Raw genomic sequence first — 18,479 nt, forward strand, 5'->3', positions numbered from 1 at the left:
CCTTTAGTGAATTACCCAAGATCACAAAACTTCTTGATGACACTTCCAGAATAGCACCAGAAACAAAGTCTCCTCATTAATCCAATGCTTTCTTAGTGGGTGGTGTCTCTTTGTCTAGAATAACTGACATGGTCAAATCTTGTAATACAACTTATTTAATTTTGTTTCAAATGTTTGATCCCCTAATATATGTTAATTCTTACAGTTAAAAATGATTTTTCTATCTTTGAAACTTACATAGCCCTTTACCCTTTATTTCTCATGTGGAACATTACTCTCTACCTTGCGTTGTAGTAATAACCATACATCATAGTACTAGCATGTGATGGGTGGTACTTGTCTTTAAGGCCCTTTAAGGCCATAGTACTAGCATGTGATGGTGGGTACTAGTCTTTAAGGCCCTTATTATCCTGATTTGATGTATATTTGTGTCCTTTATGGACAAATGATAATCATAAAAATAATGATAATGATGATAAAAGCTAACATTTAGTGGGCACTTAAGAGCCCCCTACTATGCATCAAGCACAACTCAGTGTTTTTTATTACATGAATTACATTTCAGATTATACAGATATAGTAGTAACTATTGTACAAAAGAATAAAAATTGAATTTTTTGATATATTAATTTGATCATTAAAAAATATTTGAGCACCTGCTATGGCCCAGGTACTGTGCTAAGCACTGGGGAGTCAATTGTAAACAACACAGATGTGGTCCTGGCCCTCATTACACTCACATTCTATCCAAAGAGACAGATCCAACACAAGCAAGCAAAGATACAAAAGAGTAAACGGTGTGAGTGAGTGATAAAGGTTATAAGAGGAATGGGCAGGTGTCTGGGACAGAGAGCAGTATGGCAGGGACCTCCTTTGGGTAGGGGGTTAGGAATAGCCTCTCACAGAAGGTGACATTCCAGCTGAGACCCAAAGGGTGAGGAAGAGCTAACCATGTGAAGGGTGGGAGAGGAGTGTTCTAGGCCCAGGAAGCATCTTGGGCAGAGGCCCTGATGTGGGAAAGAGTGTGGCATATCTAAGAACAGAGAGAAAACAGCATGGCTAGACCCCGGTGAGCAGAGGAGAGTGGCCTGGAAATGGTGTTGGAAACAGGTAGAAATCAGACCATTCAGGTCATGCAGGCAGTTAGTATTAAGAAATAGAAGAAGCTTTTAAATGATTTTCAGCTGAGAAGTAATGTACTCCAAATTACATTTTGGAAAGACCACTTTTGCTACTCTGTCAGTATTATAGAGGGTCAGTGGAGAAAGCAGGAAGGCTCATGAAGAGACTCTAGGGAGCTGTAGTAGAGGCATGCACCATCAAGGTTATTGACCAAAAAGTCCTTATATAGTCTAAGGTAGATAGAATTACTGAAATTTAATTAATATTTATCATTTACTCACATAATAGATTTAGATTGGTCTAGACCAGGATGTGATAGAGGAATATGTTGGTATGCTACATGTATGTCTTAGCATAGGTTGTTTCCCCCCATGGTATGAGTTCTGCTCACTAGAAATAGCTATAATTGGATTTATCAATTTATATTATACAGAGAGCTATCAGTGAAAACAAGCAGAATTTTGATCCAGGATGGGTACCTCAAGATTAGGATATAAAACTCTAGTATGCAACATACATATGTTTGTTTAAGAGGTGTTAGGCTTTATTGATCATAACAGTGCACAATAAGAAGAACAATATATAACGTGCATAGTACAGTGCTGTTGGAGATAAGAATGAAAGGCTATTAATCTTGAGAAAAACTAGATAAAGTCAGTGATCGAATCCATACAATGCTGGTCAGATTTTTTACTTAGAAAGATACAACCATTAAACGTAACTTTCTCTGAAATTGCTTCATGAAAAATAATGTATTATTTTAAGTCTAAATTAACTGCTAACCTTTCTTTTAAATGCAGTAAAACAAATTTTTATAACAGAATTTTTAACACATTTCTTAGTAATATAACTTAATAATTCAAATGTATAATACAAGTATACTTTAACCAAACTATATATTGACTGTTTTAAAGAATTCCAGAATTTGTATCATGGAATTTTAAAATTTTTTACTAGTTCAGGAAACAACCTCTGATTGTGAACATTTTCCAGTGGGAAAAATACCATCAACTTTATAATAATATTCTTTACAACAATTTGCATTGGGGTGGTTTCTGGAAAGTATAGCAATGAAAAGTAGAGACTGTCTCTCCTCTAAAGCATTTTTTATATCTCTTTCAGTTTAACATAACCTTCACTCTGGTTGCAGACCTGCCACCCCTGGTCCCATCCCAGGGGCTTAACCTCCTTGACTCATCCTTACCAATTCAGAGACCATCTTTCCATCCCTCCCTTCACAGAATCTAGTGACCATATCCTCTTGCCTCCTTCCCCCATGCAGTAGCACCATATGTAAGGGTCTTTAAATGGACAAAGGATGAATTTCTTGTCAGTTTCTACCATGTGAAATCTTTTTTTTTTTAATATTTATTTATTTTAGAGAGAGAGAGTGCAAGCCAGGGGAGGGGCAGAGAGAGAGGGAGAGAGAGAATCTCAAGCAGACTCCCTGCTGAGCATAGAGCCCAAAGAGGGGCTCCATCTCACAACCCCTGAGATCATGCCCTGAGCCAAAATCAAGAATTGGACGCTTAACCCACTGAGCCACCCAGGTGCCCTTCTACCATGTGAAATCTTGTAAGGAAATTAAATAATTTACATTTTAGCCAAAATTAGGGTATCACAATGAGGATTTAGTGGGAGAAAACATGATTCAGATTGTAGATGGAAAGGCAGTTTTCTTTAGAAAAAAAAAAAGCCATATGTGTAGTCGTATGTGTTGAGTATTCTAATTGCACATATTAGCTTGCCTACTTAGCAAAATTATAAATTCTCTAATTTGCATTCTGTCATCCCAAAACAGCTAGTATAAGGAGATGGTCATTAAGTATATAAAGATAATACTTAATGGAACTATTTCTCTTCTCTTTTAGCTTATGGTCAAATGATTCTTTCTGGCAATCATCTCGCGAAAATAATTATACCATACCTCACCCAGGAGCAAATGTGGTTATTCCTGAAGGTAAGTACATAAACATAAACAAAATGCCTGTGTTTATGTGACATTGATAGATAGCACAAAGTTAGAATTCTATCTTTATGCAACGTACCTTGGGGAAAGAGCAAATGTGAAGAGATGGATTCTAGTCTTGTGTCCTGGATACCAGACCTAGCCTTCTGGGTTTTATATGGATTTAAACGTGAATATTAAGGATAATAGATTTTTCTGGGAGAGTCAAGAATAAGTCATTGTGTGGGAAAAGAGTTGTAGACTTCGAAAGCAGGACTCACTGGTAAGGGTGTCCATGTTTTTATCTATAAGCTATAGTATGAATTATGTTATATTTCTTATATTAAAGCATTGTTTTTATAGGAACATGGGTTGTAGCAGACACAGATATTCCACCAATGGAAAGTCTCATTATTTGGGGAGTTCTAGAACTGGAAGATAAACACAGTGTGGGAGCTGCAGAGTCTTCTTACAGAAAAGTTGTTCTGAATGCTACCTACATATCACTTCAGGTAAGAGGGAGTGTCTTATAATTTATACCTTTATTAGTCAAATTCTAAGATGTTGGAGATTTGCTGAAAAAAAATGTAAGAAAGCATATTCAATTGATGTGAGTAAAAAACACAACTGGCTCTAACCCATGAGATGCAAGCCTCATGTAAGTCCAGCATATTTCCACTGTCCTTTCAACTGGTGGCTACATATTCCTTAAGGAGTAATTGTGCTACTTTTTACTGTGAAGTTTGCCCACTTTTAATCCTACGTAGAATATTTGTATACTGTTAGGTAAAGCTAAACCCACAACTTGCTCTAAGAACCAGAAAATCCCCAGGAGTTCTGGAAAAAAATAAAAGGTTTTAAGTCTTTTCTTTTGTTTAGAAAACAGTGTTTCTTAAAATGAATGGACATAGATGGAATGAGGAAAACAGAAGATTCATAAAAATATTTCAACTGCTTGGAACAATCACCTCATTCTCTCATAAACCTCAGATGGTCTTGAACATGTAACAGTATAATTAGTTCTTTCAGTCTATTATTATTGTTAATTAAAAAGAATGGCCTAACCAAGAGCTATGAAGTTAGCTTGAAAAGTAAAAGTGTATAGGGTTGCCTGGGTGGTTCAGTCAGTTAAGTGCCTTCTGCTCAGGTCATGATCCCAGCATTCTGGGATCCAGCCTGCATTGGGCTCCCAGCTCAAGGGAGAGCTACCTTCTCCCTCTCACTTTACCCCTCCCCCTGCTCATGCTTACTCTCTCTCTCTCTCTCTCTCTGTATCTCAGCTAAATTTTTAAAAAAGTAAAAGTGTATAGTAGCTTTTCTTTGATAAAAATAGACCTTTACTGCTTTAAAGATATGCAATATTTTGGTATTTAGATGCATGAGCTTTGAGGTAAATTAAAGCAACGACTGAGTCCTTAAGCCTCACTGTCAGTTGGGAATTTGGGTAAGATATTTGACCACTTTTAGCATCAGTTTTCTCACCTATTAAATGAGAATAATAACAGCAATTCATGGGTTTCATGTAAAGGTCAAATGATATAATATACATAAAGCCTCACACATTATGGCTGGCATGGAATAAGCAAGCATTTAGTAATAGCTGTTATTATTCACAGTGGGGGCTCCTACTTGGCCATAGCTTGGATGTAAGTGTGAACAGTGTATTTCATATATGTCACACGGTGCTAAAGTAAAATGTGATCTGTCCAAATGGTACAAGTTTAGATGTAAGCAGGTCTCAGTTTTAGGTATAGCACTGACAATAAGTACCTACTGAGTCTGACCTTAGAAAAGTCATTTAAGCTACCCATCCCAAAGTGACAGGGTTAAATCAGGTCACTTCCAGATACAATACTGTTCTTTGTATAACAGATTTCATTCATTTTTGTTAGAGGCTGCCAGTATCTTCCTAATTCCTTTTTTATGGGTGAATTTTTTTTCTGCTCAATTTTTAAGTATTAACAATTTTCTGCTTCACTGCAGGGAGGTAGATTGATTGGTGGCTGGGAAGATTACCCTTTTAAAGGAGAATTACAGATTGTTCTTAGAGGAAATCATTCTACTCCAGAGTGGACTCTTTCAGAAGGACCAAATCAAGGATCAAAGGTCTTAGGTATGTGTTTCCAGATACTGATAGTATCATATCCATTTTGAAAATCTATTTTAAAACATATAGCACTAAGATACCTGTTATCAGTTCAAGATGTTATGGTATCAGAAACTTTTACAGACATTTATTTACAATAAAGGATTATAAAAATAAATTAAAAATTTTTAAATTAAATCGTGTCACACTAAAATAGATATTTGTGGGTGTATTTGAAGCCAGAATGTAATCCACTGCAAAACTAACATACATCTCTCTATATGTGTATTATTTCTCCAATCTGGTTTTCTTTAGAGTTTTCCCTTTATATAAACAAGGATACTTATTCATATTTTGGTGCCTTTTCCTTAAAAGGTAACTTTTTTGCACATTATTCCACTTACAGTATTAATAATGTGAGGATCAACTGACTCTGTTATCCGTTATCTAGTCATACCTGTTGCTGAACTTTCTGTTTTCCAGTTGGATTTGTATGGCTGCATGTATTCCTATCTAAGCCTGGAAAGTAAAGAAACTAAGAGGGTTTATTTGGTCATAATTACTAACTGCATTTATTAAAGCTGTTGGATATTCATTGAAAAGATACATACAAGCATGTGCTGTAGTTGCCTTCCCACTAGAACAGCGACAGTCAGGAAAGAGGAGCATTAGAAAAGGGCATCAGAATTGAATTAGTCAGCTCTCCACTGGTAAATGCCCCAAGGTAGACAAATTCAATCTGGAAAAAATATTGGCTTTGGGGAATTTACTTATTTATTTTTTGTTTCAAAAGTAACATTCCAAACAACACAAACAATACCAAGAAAAACTATTAAGAAAAAAATACGTCTTTCCAATTCTACCCTGTCATGAGGAAGCAAGTGTCGATAGTTAACAGTGTTTACATGTCAAACTAAAGAGATTAAGTTTTATTTCTCAGTTAACATATTATATATATCTTTCCAGATCAATATTTACAGATAACAGTCTCCCTTTTTAAACTATATTACCCTACTGTATTAGTTTCCATCATTCTCTTATTGATGTACACTAGATTTATTCCAGTTTTCCAATATTTTCAAATATTACAGTAGTAGGCATCCTCATTCACATATCTTTGTGCACTGGCTTTAATTTCTAGGGACCAGATTCCTAGAAGTGGGTCCAAGGGTCAAAGTTTTCTTGTATCACCCTGAGCAGATAATCCAAATTCATTCTATTCATTCTAAAATGTCCAATCACTTATTAAAATATATCCGTGTATTGTTTCATTTTATACTAGCACCTAAGTCGGTACTATGTGCTAAATAAATAGAAGTTTTTCTCCTTCAGGGGTCTTTGGTGAACTGGATCTTCATGGAATTCCACGTTCAATATATAAAACTAAGCTCTCAGAAACTGCAGAGGCAGGTTCCAAAGTCCTATCTCTAATGGATGCTGTGGATTGGCAGGTACAGGAGATAGTATCTGGTGGGAACTGAATACACATAGTGGGTCAGCTTAAAAAGGTTTCTTTCTTATTCTCATGGACATTTACTTTCTCATAGGATTAATCAGATGAGAAATGTATATTTTGTATTAGCTTGTACTCAAAAGCTTACCTGATAGCAGGTGTTAAAAAATTGGGATCTTTAAAGGGCCTTCAGAATATATAAAGAGTATTATTTATATATTAGTTATGAAAGGAAAATAGGGAAGTTTTTGAGTAAAAAACGTTTTTTATGTGTGTCTTTCCCACATTTCAGGAATACCAAGTAGTAAGTAATTGTGTAAAAAGAAAAAGTCTGGGGAAATATTTTTAAGTCTTAAGAATATTGCACTGACCAGTTTTTAATAAAAATATGAATATATTTGCTTTGATCTATTTAATTTTTAAAAAGTATATTGCCTATGATTTTATTTAATGACGGAATTAAATTTGAGGAAATGCTGAGATAAATCAAAATTTAGAATTCTTAAGATCAAATAATACATTATATGTTAAAAAAAAAAAGAAGATAGCAGGAAGGCAAAAATGAAGCGGGGGAAATCGGAGGGGGAGATGAACCATGAGAGACTATGGACTCTGAGAAACAGTGGGGGGATGGGTTAGCCTGGTGTTGGGTATTAAAGAAGGCACATACTCAATGGAGCACTGGGTGTTATATGCAAACAATGAATCATTGAACACTTCATCAAAAACTAATGATGTAATGTATGGTGACTAACATAACATAATAAAAAAAAGAGATCAAACCCAAGCATATTTATTTTTAGAGACCTCAACGTATAGTTTGTTCCTTCTGATAATACCATGTTGCTAATCAGATATGAACTAAATTAGAATTTTTTAACAGTTATTATTAAGAAATAGAAACCTATTTTAAAAATTGTTCTTGAATTTGTCACTTGAATTTTTCTAAGGAGGGAGAAGAGATTGTGATAACAACCACAAGCTATGATTTCCACCAGACGGAAACTAGAAGTATCATTAAAATCCTGCATGACCAGAAAATTCTCATTCTCAATGATACACTTTCCTACACTCACCTTGGTAAGTGGCTGTTTTTTAACTAAATAGATATGCAATTAAAATGTCTTGAAATATTCACATTTTTAATGCTCTCCTTTGTAATTATTCAGCAAATATTCAGCAAAGACTATTGTATAACATCCTGTGGGGCAAGACTAGCACTTTCTGCTTTAAGCAAGCTTCTAGGTGATTTTTTAAAAAAGATTTATTTATTTATTTATTTATTTATTTGAGAGAGAGAGAGAGAGAGAGTGAGCACAGGTGTGGGGTGGGGTGGTGGGGGGAGGGGCAGAGGGAGAGGGATGGAGAGAATCAGCGAATTTCACGCAGACTCCCCGCTAAATGGGGAGCCCCACACAGGGCTTGATCTCATGACCCTGAGATCATGACCTAAGCCAAAATCAAGAGTCAGATGCTTAACTGACTGAGCCACCCAGACACCCCCTAGGTGATTCTTATGCACAGTGAATTTTGAGAACCTTTGATTCAAGAGCATCTTTGTCCTAAATTAAAAAGTATCATGGGGGGATCTAAGGTAGTTATTATAAGATTGCAGATTATAATAATTTTTTGGTGTAAATAGAAGAAGTGCTTTTAATTGCATTTCATGTTATAAATTAAAAAGTATCATGAGGGGATCTAAGATGGCAATGTAGTACGAGAACCCTAGACTCATCTCGTCCCTCAAACACAACTAGATAATTATCAAGTCATTCTAAATACCCAAGAAATCATTCTGAAGTCTGACAGAACAAAGTTCACAACTAGGAGAGAAGAGGCCACATTGAGGAAGGTAGGAGGTGCAGAAACTTGGTTTGGGGGAGAAACAGATCACAGGTGTTGCATAGGGGAGGAAGCCCTGATCGCAGAGAAAGGCAGGAGAGTGCATAGCACACAGGGGAGAGTACATGGTGAACATTTCCCCAAAACCATTGGCTAGGAAAGCAGAGGGGCTGATTTTCATGTGTTTTTGCAAGCAGTGGGCCTTGAAGACTGGAGTTTTAAAGGTTGCAGGATTGGCTGGGATAGAGCCTTGAGGGCGCTGCCCTGTTCCTGGAGAGAAGACAGGCAGGCAAGCAAGGGGGGTGGGGCAGAGATGGCAGGATCTGAGGAATGCCTAAAACACAAAGAGACTGTTCTCTCTTCTTGGAGCATTTTTGTGAGAGGTAGCTTTCTAGGACATACCTCTCCATGGACAAAAGAGCAGCAGGCGCCATTTCCCTCACCGGCCTCTCAGCATAGGTTCAGAGGTACCTGCAGAATATGGCTCAGCCCCAACACCCCACTGCCTAGCCTGCCTGGTCCATGTCCCACAGCCCTGTGCTCTGGCATGACTACCCTTCTGGGTCAAGCCTGCCTCAGTCCCAGTGCAGTGAGACCTCCCCGGAAGGCCAGCACAGGCCCCTGCCCACACCACGTCCACAAGCCTGGAGTTTTGAAATTCAGCAGTCTTGGCTAGGATAGAGCCAGGTGGACACTGCACTGCTCCTAGAGAGAAAAGCAGGCATACAACCAGGGGGTAGATGGTGTGGAAACAGTGATGTGAAAAATGCCTGGGACACACAGTGCAGAGATTATTTGCCCTTCTGGGAGTGCTTCCCTGAGAGGCAGTATGCACGATGATTCCTCTGTGGGGACAAAAGAGCTGCCTGGTGCTACTTCCCACTCCCACCCCTCATCATAAATGCAGAGCTACCTGTAGTAAACAGCACAGCACTGACGCTTGGCTGCCTGACCTGCTTACACCGAGTTCCACAGCCCTGTGCTCTGCCAGTATGGCCCTTCTTGGTCAAGTGTGCCTCACTCCCAATACAGTAGGCCTTTCCCCAGAAGACCATCAGAAACCCCTGCCCACACCATGTCTTCTGACTAGAGAGGTCTGCAGGGTTTCAGTTCTAGTGGAAGTAGCATCAGGTCTCATTTAACAAGCAGACCAGAGCACACCTAGTTAAAAATTCGCCACACTCTGGCCAAGGACCAAACACTGCCCACTGCATACAAGGAGAAACTCTACAGATGACGGACCTGAAGGATAGAGCAGCCAAAACACAACAGTAGAGTGTACACAGCACACACTAGAGACACTGTTTTAAGTGCCAGAGCCTGGACACTATATGACCTCTTCTTCATAAAGCCATTGCTCTAAGGAGCAGGACATATAACAGGCTTTTCTAACACACTGAAGAAGACAGAGATTTAGACAAAATGGCAAGATGGAGGAATTCATCCCACATGAAAGAATAATATAAGGACATGGCCAGAGATCTAAGGGAAACATACATAAGTGATGTGCCTGATGGAGAATTTAAAGCAACAATCATAAGGATACTCGCTGGGCTTGAGAAAAGAATGGAAGACTTCAGGGAGATCCTTAAAAGATAAAATAGTAAAAAACAGATAAAATAGTTTTAAAATGATCAGAAATGAAAAATGCAATAACTGAGATTCGAAACAGATTGGATGCAACGAACACGAGGATGGAAGAAACAGAGGAACAAATAAGTGATATAGTAGAGAGAATAATGGAAAATAATGAAGCAGAACAAAAGAGAGAGAGAAGAATTATGGTTCATGAGAATAGACTTAGGAAACTCAGTAACTCCATCAAATGTACTAACATTTGTATCATAAGAGTCCCAGAAGAAGAGAGAGAGAGAAAAGCGGGCAGAAAATTTATTTGGGGAAGTCATAGCAGAAAATTTCCTTAAGCTAGAGAAGGAAACAGACATCCAGACCCAGGAGGCACAGAGAACTCCCATCAAAATCAACAAAAGCAAGCCAACACCAAGACATATTTTAGTTAAATTTGCAAAATATAGTGATAAAGAAAAAAATTCTAAAAGCAGCAAGACAAAAGAAGTCCCTAACTTACAAGGAAGGACCCATTAAGCTAGCTGCAGATCTCTCAACAGAAACTTAGCAAGCCAGAGAGAGTGGCATGATATATTCAATGTGCTGAATGGGAAAAACCTACAGCCAAGCATACTCTCTCCAGCAAGGCTGTCATCCAGAATAGAAGGAGAGAGAAAGAGTTTCCCAGACAAACAAAAACTAAAGGAGTTTGTGACTACTAAACCAGACCCACAAGAAATATTAAAGGGGAATCTTTGAGTGGAAAGGAAAGACCAAAAGTCACACAGACAAGAAAGGAATGTAAAAATCTCCAGAAACGATGACAAAACAAGTAGTAAAATGGCACTAGATGCATATCTATCAATACTTACTCTGAATGTAAATGGACTAAATGCTCCAATCAAAAGACATAGGTTGTCAAAATGGATAAAAAAACAAGATGCATCTAAATGCTGCCGACAAGAGTCTCATTTTAGACCTAAAGACACCTGCAGATTGAAAGTGAGGGCCTGGAGAAATATTTATCATGCAAATGGATGTCAAAAGGAAGCTGGAGTAGTGATACTTATATAGACAAACTAGATTTTTAAAACAAAGACTGTAACAAGAGATGAAGAAGGGCACTATATCATAATAAAAGGGACTATCCAATAAGAAGATCTAACAACTATAAATTTTTATGCCCTGAACATGGGAGCACACAAATATATAAAACAATCAATAACAAACATAAAAGAACTCATTGATAATAATACAAGAATAGTAGGGGACTTTAACACCCACTTACAGCAACGGACAGATCATCTAAGCAGAAAATCAACAAGGAAACAATGGCTTTTAATGACACACTGGACCAGTTGGACTTAACAGACATATTCAGAGCATTTCATCCTAAAGCGGCAGAATACACATTCTTTTCAAGTGCACATGGGACATTCACAAGAATAGATCACATACTGGGTTACAAATCAGGCCTCAACAAGTACAAAAAGATTGAGATCATACCATGCATATTTTCTGACCACAACACTATGAAACTTGAAGTCAGTGACAAAAAAAGTTTGGAAAGACCACAAACACATGGAGGTTGAGCAACATGCTACTAAACAATGAATGGTGAACTAGGAAATCAAAGAAGAAATTAAAAAATACATAGAAACAAATGAAAATAAAAATACAATGGTCCAAAACCTTTAGAATGTAGCAAAAGCAGTCATAAGAAGGAAGTATATAGCAATACAGGCCTATGTCAAGGAGCAAGAAAAATCTCAAACAACCTAACCTTACACCTAATGGAGGTAGAAAAAGAATAAGAAACAGCCTAAACCCAGGAGAGGTAGAGATTAGATTAATATTAGAGCAGAAATAGGGGCACCTGCGTGGCTCATTCGTTAAGCATCTGCCTTCGGCTCAGGTCATGATCCCAGGGTCCTGGGATTGAGCCCCACATCGGGCTCTCTGCTCAGTGGGAAGCCTGCTTCTCCCTCTCCCACTCCCCCTGCTCGTGTTCCCTCTCTCGTTGTGTCTCTCTCTGTAAAAAAAAAAAAAAAAAAAACAGAAATAATAAAGATTAGAGCAGAAATAAATGATACAGGAATTAAAAAAAATAGAACAGATCATTGAAACCAGGAGCTAGTGCTTTGAAAAAATTAATATAATTGATAAACCCCTAGCCAGACTTACCAAAAAGAAATGAGAAAGGACCAAAATAAATAAAATCACAAATGAGAGAAGAGAAATAACAACCAATACTACAGAAATACAAACAGTTAGAATATTATGAAAAACTATGCCAAAAAATTTGACAACCTAGAAGAAATGGATGAATTCCTAGAAACTTATAAACTACCAAAACTGAAACAGGAGGAAAAAGAAAACGTGAATAGACCAATAACCAGCAAAAAAATTGAATCAGTAATCACAAATCCCCCAAAAAACAAAAGTTCAGGGGCAGATGGCTTCACAGGTGAATTCTACCAAACATCTAAAGAAGAATTAATACCTATTCTCAAACTATACCAAAAAATACAAATGGAAGGAAAACTTCTGAATTCATTCTATGAGGCCAGCATTATCTTGATACCAAAACCAGACAGACTTCCCTAAAAAGAAAACTACAGGCCAATATTCCTGATGAGCATGGATGTAAAAATTCTCAAAAAATACTAGCAAATTGAATCCAACAGTGCATTAAAAGAATCATTCACCACGGTCAAGTAGTATTTATTCCTGGGCTGCAAGAGTAATTCAATATTCATAAATAAACCAATGTGATACACCACATTTATGAAAGAAAGGATAAGAATCATATGATCCTCTCAATAGATGCAGAAAAAGCATATGACAAAGAACAACATCCATTCATGATAAAAACAGAGGAAACAACATAATAAAGGACATATATGAAAAACAGCTAATATCACCTCAATGTGGAAGAATGGAGAGCTTTTTCTCTACACTCAAGGGATGTCCACTCTCACCACTCTTTAACATAGCACTAGAAGTCATAGCCACAGCAATTAGAAAACATAAAGGAATGGAAGGCATCCAAATTGGCAAGGAAGAAGTCGAATTCTCACTATTTGCAGATGACACAATAATCTATATAGAAGAAACAAAAGACTCTGCCAAAAAAATGCGAGAACTAATACACAAATTCAGTAAAGTCCCAGGATACAAAATCAATATAAAGAAATCAGTCTAGGAATAAACCTAACCAAAGAGGTAAGAGATTTGTACTCTGAAAACTATAAAGCACTGGTGAAAGAAATTGAAGATGACACAAAGAAATGGAAAAACATTCCATCCTCATGGAATGGAAAAACAAATATTGTTAAATGTCTATACTACCTGAAGCAATCTATACATTTAATGCAGTCCCTATCAAAGTACTACCAGCATTGTTCACAGAGCTAGAACAAACAGTGCTAGATTTTGTATGGAACCACAAAAGACCCCGAATAGCCAAAGCAGTGTTAAAAAAAAAAAAACAAAGCTGTAGGCATCACAATTCCAGACTTCATGCTATAATTACAAAGCTGTAGTCATTAAGACAGTATGGTTCTGGCACAAAAACAGACACATAGATCAATGGAATAGAACAGAGAACCCAGAAATAGACCCTCAACTCTATGGTCAACTAATCTTCAGCAAAGCAGGAAAGGATATCCAATGGAAAAAAGTCTCTTCAACAAATAATGTTGGGAAAATTGGACAGCCACACGCAGAAGAATGAAACTGGATCACTTTCTTACACCATACACTAAAATAAACTCAAAATCGATGAAAGACCTAAATGTGAGACAGGAATCTATCAAAATCCTAGAGGAGAACACAGGCAGCAACCTCTTTGACCCTGGGTACAGCAAGTTCTTGCTAGACACTGTCTTCAAAGGCAAGGGAAACAAAAGCAAAAGTGAACTATTGGGACTTCATCAACATAAAAAGCTTTTGTACAGCAAAGGAAACAGTCAACAAAACTAAAAGGCAACCTACAGAATGGGAGAAGATATTTGCAAATGTCTTATCAGATAAAGGGCTATTATCCAAAATCTATAAAGAATTTATCAAACTCAACACCCAAAGAACAAAGAATCCAGTCAAGAAATGCACAGAAGACATGAACAAACATTTCTCCAAAGAAGACATACAAATGGCCAACAGACAGATGAAAAAATGCTCCACATCACTTGGCATCAGGGAAATACAAATCAAAACCATAATGAGATACCACCTCATACTGGTCAGAATGGCTAAAATAAACAGGTCAGGAAAAAACAGATGTTGGCAAGGATGTGGAAAAAGGGGAACACTCTCACACTGTTGGTAGGAATGCAAGCTGGTGCACCCACTCTGGAAGACAACATGGAGGTTCCTCAAAAAGTTAAAAATAGAGCTACCTTATGACCCAGCAATTGCACTATTAAGTATTTATCCAAAGGATAGAAACATAGTGATTCAAAGGGACACATGCATCCCAATGTTTATAGCAGCAATGTCCACAGTAGCCAAACTATGGAAAGAGGCCAGATGTCCATCAATATATGAATGGTTAAAAAAGAGTTGGCATATATACACAATGGAATATTACTCAGCCATCAAAAAGAATGAAATTTTGCCATTTGCAACAATGTGGATGGAACTAGAGGGTATTATGCTAAGCAAAATAAGTTGTCAGAGAAAGATAAATATCATATTATTTCACTCATATGTGGAATTTAAGAAAAAAAACAGAGGAATGGAGGGGGAGGGAATGAAAATTAAGATGAAAACAGAGAGGGAGACAAGCCATAAGAGACTCTTAACTATAGGAAACAAACTGAGTGTTGCTGGAGGGTAGGTGGGTGGGAGAATGGGGTAACTGGGTGATGGGCCTTAAGGAGGGCACTTGATATAATGAGTACTGCATGTTAATGCAACTGATGAATCACTAAATTACCTCTGAAACTAATAATACAGTATATGTTAATTACATTTAATTATTTAATTAAAATTAAAAAAATAGTCCCTTCAAAAAATGGTGTTGGGAAAACTGGACAGCAAGATGCAAAAGAATGAAACTGGACCACTTTCTTACACCATACACAAAAATAAATTCAAAACCCAGGGGCACCTGGGTGGCTCAGCTGGTTGAGCATCTGAATCTTGATTTCAGCCCAGGTCATGATCTCAGGGTCATGAGATTGAGCCTCAGGTCAGGCTCCACGCTCAGTGGGGAGTCTGCTTCTTTCTCTTCCTTCCTCTCCTTCTTCCCCCCCTCAAATAAATAAATCTTTAAAAACAAAAACAAAATCAGTGAAAGACCTAAATGTGAGACAGGAAACCATTAAAATCTTAGAGGAGAACACAGGCAACAACCTCTTTGACATCAGCCATAGCAACTTCTTACTAAATATGTCTCTAGAGGCAAGGAAAGAAAAGCAAAAATGAACTATTGGGACTTCATCAAGATAAAAACCTTCTGCACAGTGAAGGAAACAATCAACAAAACTAAAAGGCAGCCTTTGGAATGGGAGAAGATATTTGCAAATGGCATATCTGATAAAGGGTTAGTATTCAAAATCTATAAAGAATTTATTAAACTTAACACCCAAAGAGGACATACAAATGGCCAACAGACACATGAAAAGATGCTCAACATCATTCATCATCAGGGAAATACAAATAAAAACTACAGTGAAATATCACCTCACACTTGTCAGAGTGGCTAAAATTAACAACACAGGGAACAACAGGTGTTGGTGAGGATGTAGAGAAAGGGGAACATTCTTGCACTGTTGGTGGGAATGCAAACTGGTATAGCCACTCTGGAGAACAGTATAGAGGTTCCTCAAAAAGTTAAAAACAGAACTACCCTATGATCCTGTAATTACTCTACTAGGTATTTACCCAAAGGATACAAAAATACTAATTCAAAGGTACACATGCACCCTGATGTTTATAGCAGCATTATCAACAATAGCCAAATTATGGAAAGAACCCAAATCAAATGTTCATCAACTGATGGATGGATAAAGAAGAGGTAATACACACACACACACACACACACACACACACACACACACACACACGGTGGATTGTTACTCAGCCATCAAAAAGAATGAAATCTTGCCATTTGCAATGACGTGGATGGAGCTAGAGAGTATTATGCTAAACGAAATAAGTCAATCAGAGAAAGACAGATACCATATGATTTCACTCATACATGGAATTTAAGAAACAAAACAAATGAACATAGTGGTGGAAAAAAGACAGGAAAAAGAAATAAAAAGAAAAAACTCAGCTATAGAGAACAACCTGATGGTTACCAGAGGGGAGTTGGGTGTGGGGATGGCTTAAATGGGTGATGGGAATTAAGAAGGGCACTTGTGATGAGCACTGGGTGTTGTATATAAGTGTTGAATCACTAAATTATATACCCAAAACTAATATTACACTGTATGTTTACTAACTGAAATTTAAGTGAAAACTTAGAGCAAAAATAAAAAGATATCATAATTTCAGTCTGCCATCTTTGTATGTTTAAGCTTGCAAATCTAATTAATTCATGCATATTAGAAAGTTATGTGGCCTGTGAATTACAAAGGAACTAATAAACACAGGTATTTTTCAGCATTGGTAATAATCTAGCTGTCCTTCTGTTGCAGCTGAAAGATACCATGTTCCTGGAACAGGTCAGAGCTATACATTAGCAACTGATGTTGGAATACTGAGTAGGAACATCAAAATACTTGGTGAAGATTATCCAGGTTGGTTCCAGGAATCTTTTGGCGCACGTGTCCTGGTCGGCTCATTCACTCAGAATATGATGACGTTTAAAGGTTGGTACAAATTTGAAATATAGCATGGTCTCTTCTATGTTCAGTCAATTCTTAATTTAATCACACTTCTTTTTAGGATCTCATGTGTTAAAAAAATTCAATGAGTGCATTTTAAAGATCATACTGGCTTTATTCAGTGATTCATGCATCAAGCAGTATCTGATCTAGCAGATAAAAAGGAGCTCCAAAGAGCTGTGCAAAATGAAAGACTTTTAGGCAGAAGAGAACAGGAACAGGGGAGGAATACTAGGCAAAAAAAAACAAACTCGTTATTGAAAGGTTACTTTCCCTTAGGGGATCGCAGGGGCTAATCAGGCACATTACCTAACTAGTGCTGATCAGGTGATTCCTGATGGACTGGTTTAAGATTCCATTTCTGGGAGAGGAACTGTAAATTCAGTCTTGGTTTGTTGACGTGGGTTGAGCATAATCAACTCTTCAATTTGTGCCAGTTGTCTTGTTTTTAATACAGAAAAATATTTCTTGAGAGGGATTATGTAAGCTAACATGCTACCCTCCAAAAGCAAATTTTTTCTACTCATTTTATCTTCATAGACAATAAAAATGATCAAACTAACAAAACCTTAGGTAACAGCTGGCCCAGCCTCTCACCCAAATAGAAGTTTATGAAAAGCACGATAGATCTGTTATTTTTGTGCGAAGGAAAATTAAAACATAGACAAAATTTTCAAACATAGAGAAATGTATAATGAATCCCAGTGTACCCATCCCTAGTTACCACAGTGATCAACTTTGGTCAATCTTATTTCAACTGTATGACCACCCACTCTCTTTAAGCCCTGGGTTATTTTGACACAACTACATATATATTTTTATTGATACATAGCATTGTGTAAGTTTAAGGTATACACTGTATTTATTTTGATACATTTATATATCACAATATGATTACCACTGTAGTGTCAGCTAACACCTCTATCATGTCACATAATTATTACATCTTTTTTGTGGCAAGAACAATTAAGGTCTGGTCTCTTAGCAACTTTGAAGGTTATAATACAGTATTGTTGACTGTAATCACTATGTTGTACATTAGATCTCCAAGTCTTATTTATCACTAGATGCAAGTTTATGCCCTTAAACAGTATCTTCCGAATTCCCCGCCCCCACCACCACTAACTTAGCTCCTGGTAACCACCATTCTACTCTCTGCTTTAATGCATTTGACCTTTTTAGATTCCACATAAAAGCATCATACAATATTTGTCTTTCTCTGACTTACCTCACTTAGCATAATACCCTCAAGGTGCATCTGTGTTGTAGCAAATGGTAAGAGTTCCTTCTTTTTATGGCTGAATAATATTCCATTGTTCATATATGCCTTGTTTTCTTCATTGATTCATCCATTAGTGGATCCTTAGGTTGTTTCCATATCTTGGGTATTGTGAATGAAGCAATCACATATTATTTCATCTAAAAATATTTCAATATGTAACTTTAAAACACTTCTTTAAAAATATCGATAAGTATCAGGAATAAAAATGTTAATAATATTTCCTTATCATCAAGTGATTATTCACATTCCCCCAGGTCATTCTTTCTCCTTCCTTCCTACCTCCTTCCATCTTTCCTTCCTGTCGCTTGTATTCTTTTTGTTCAAATCAAGATCAAAATAAG

At 37.0% G+C, this 18,479-nt stretch overlaps 1 protein-coding gene across 1 annotated transcript in view; it reads left to right on the top strand.

The window, feature by feature from the left end:
- The window catches only part of PKHD1L1 (PKHD1 like 1), a 154,442-nt gene that overhangs the window by 96,061 nt on the left and 39,902 nt on the right, over positions 1–18,479 (top strand). The window contains exons 54-59 of the mRNA XM_027605801.2: positions 2,994–3,082; positions 3,434–3,582; positions 5,054–5,183; positions 6,489–6,607; positions 7,560–7,689; positions 16,668–16,841. Of these exons, the coding sequence (XP_027461602.2) occupies positions 2,994–3,082; positions 3,434–3,582; positions 5,054–5,183; positions 6,489–6,607; positions 7,560–7,689; positions 16,668–16,841 (791 nt within the window). The remainder of the gene's footprint in view (positions 1–2,993; positions 3,083–3,433; positions 3,583–5,053; positions 5,184–6,488; positions 6,608–7,559; positions 7,690–16,667; positions 16,842–18,479) is intronic.

This window comes from Zalophus californianus, chromosome 4 (assembly GCF_009762305.2).
Source record: "Zalophus californianus isolate mZalCal1 chromosome 4, mZalCal1.pri.v2, whole genome shotgun sequence".
NCBI lineage: Eukaryota > Metazoa > Chordata > Mammalia > Carnivora > Otariidae > Zalophus > Zalophus californianus.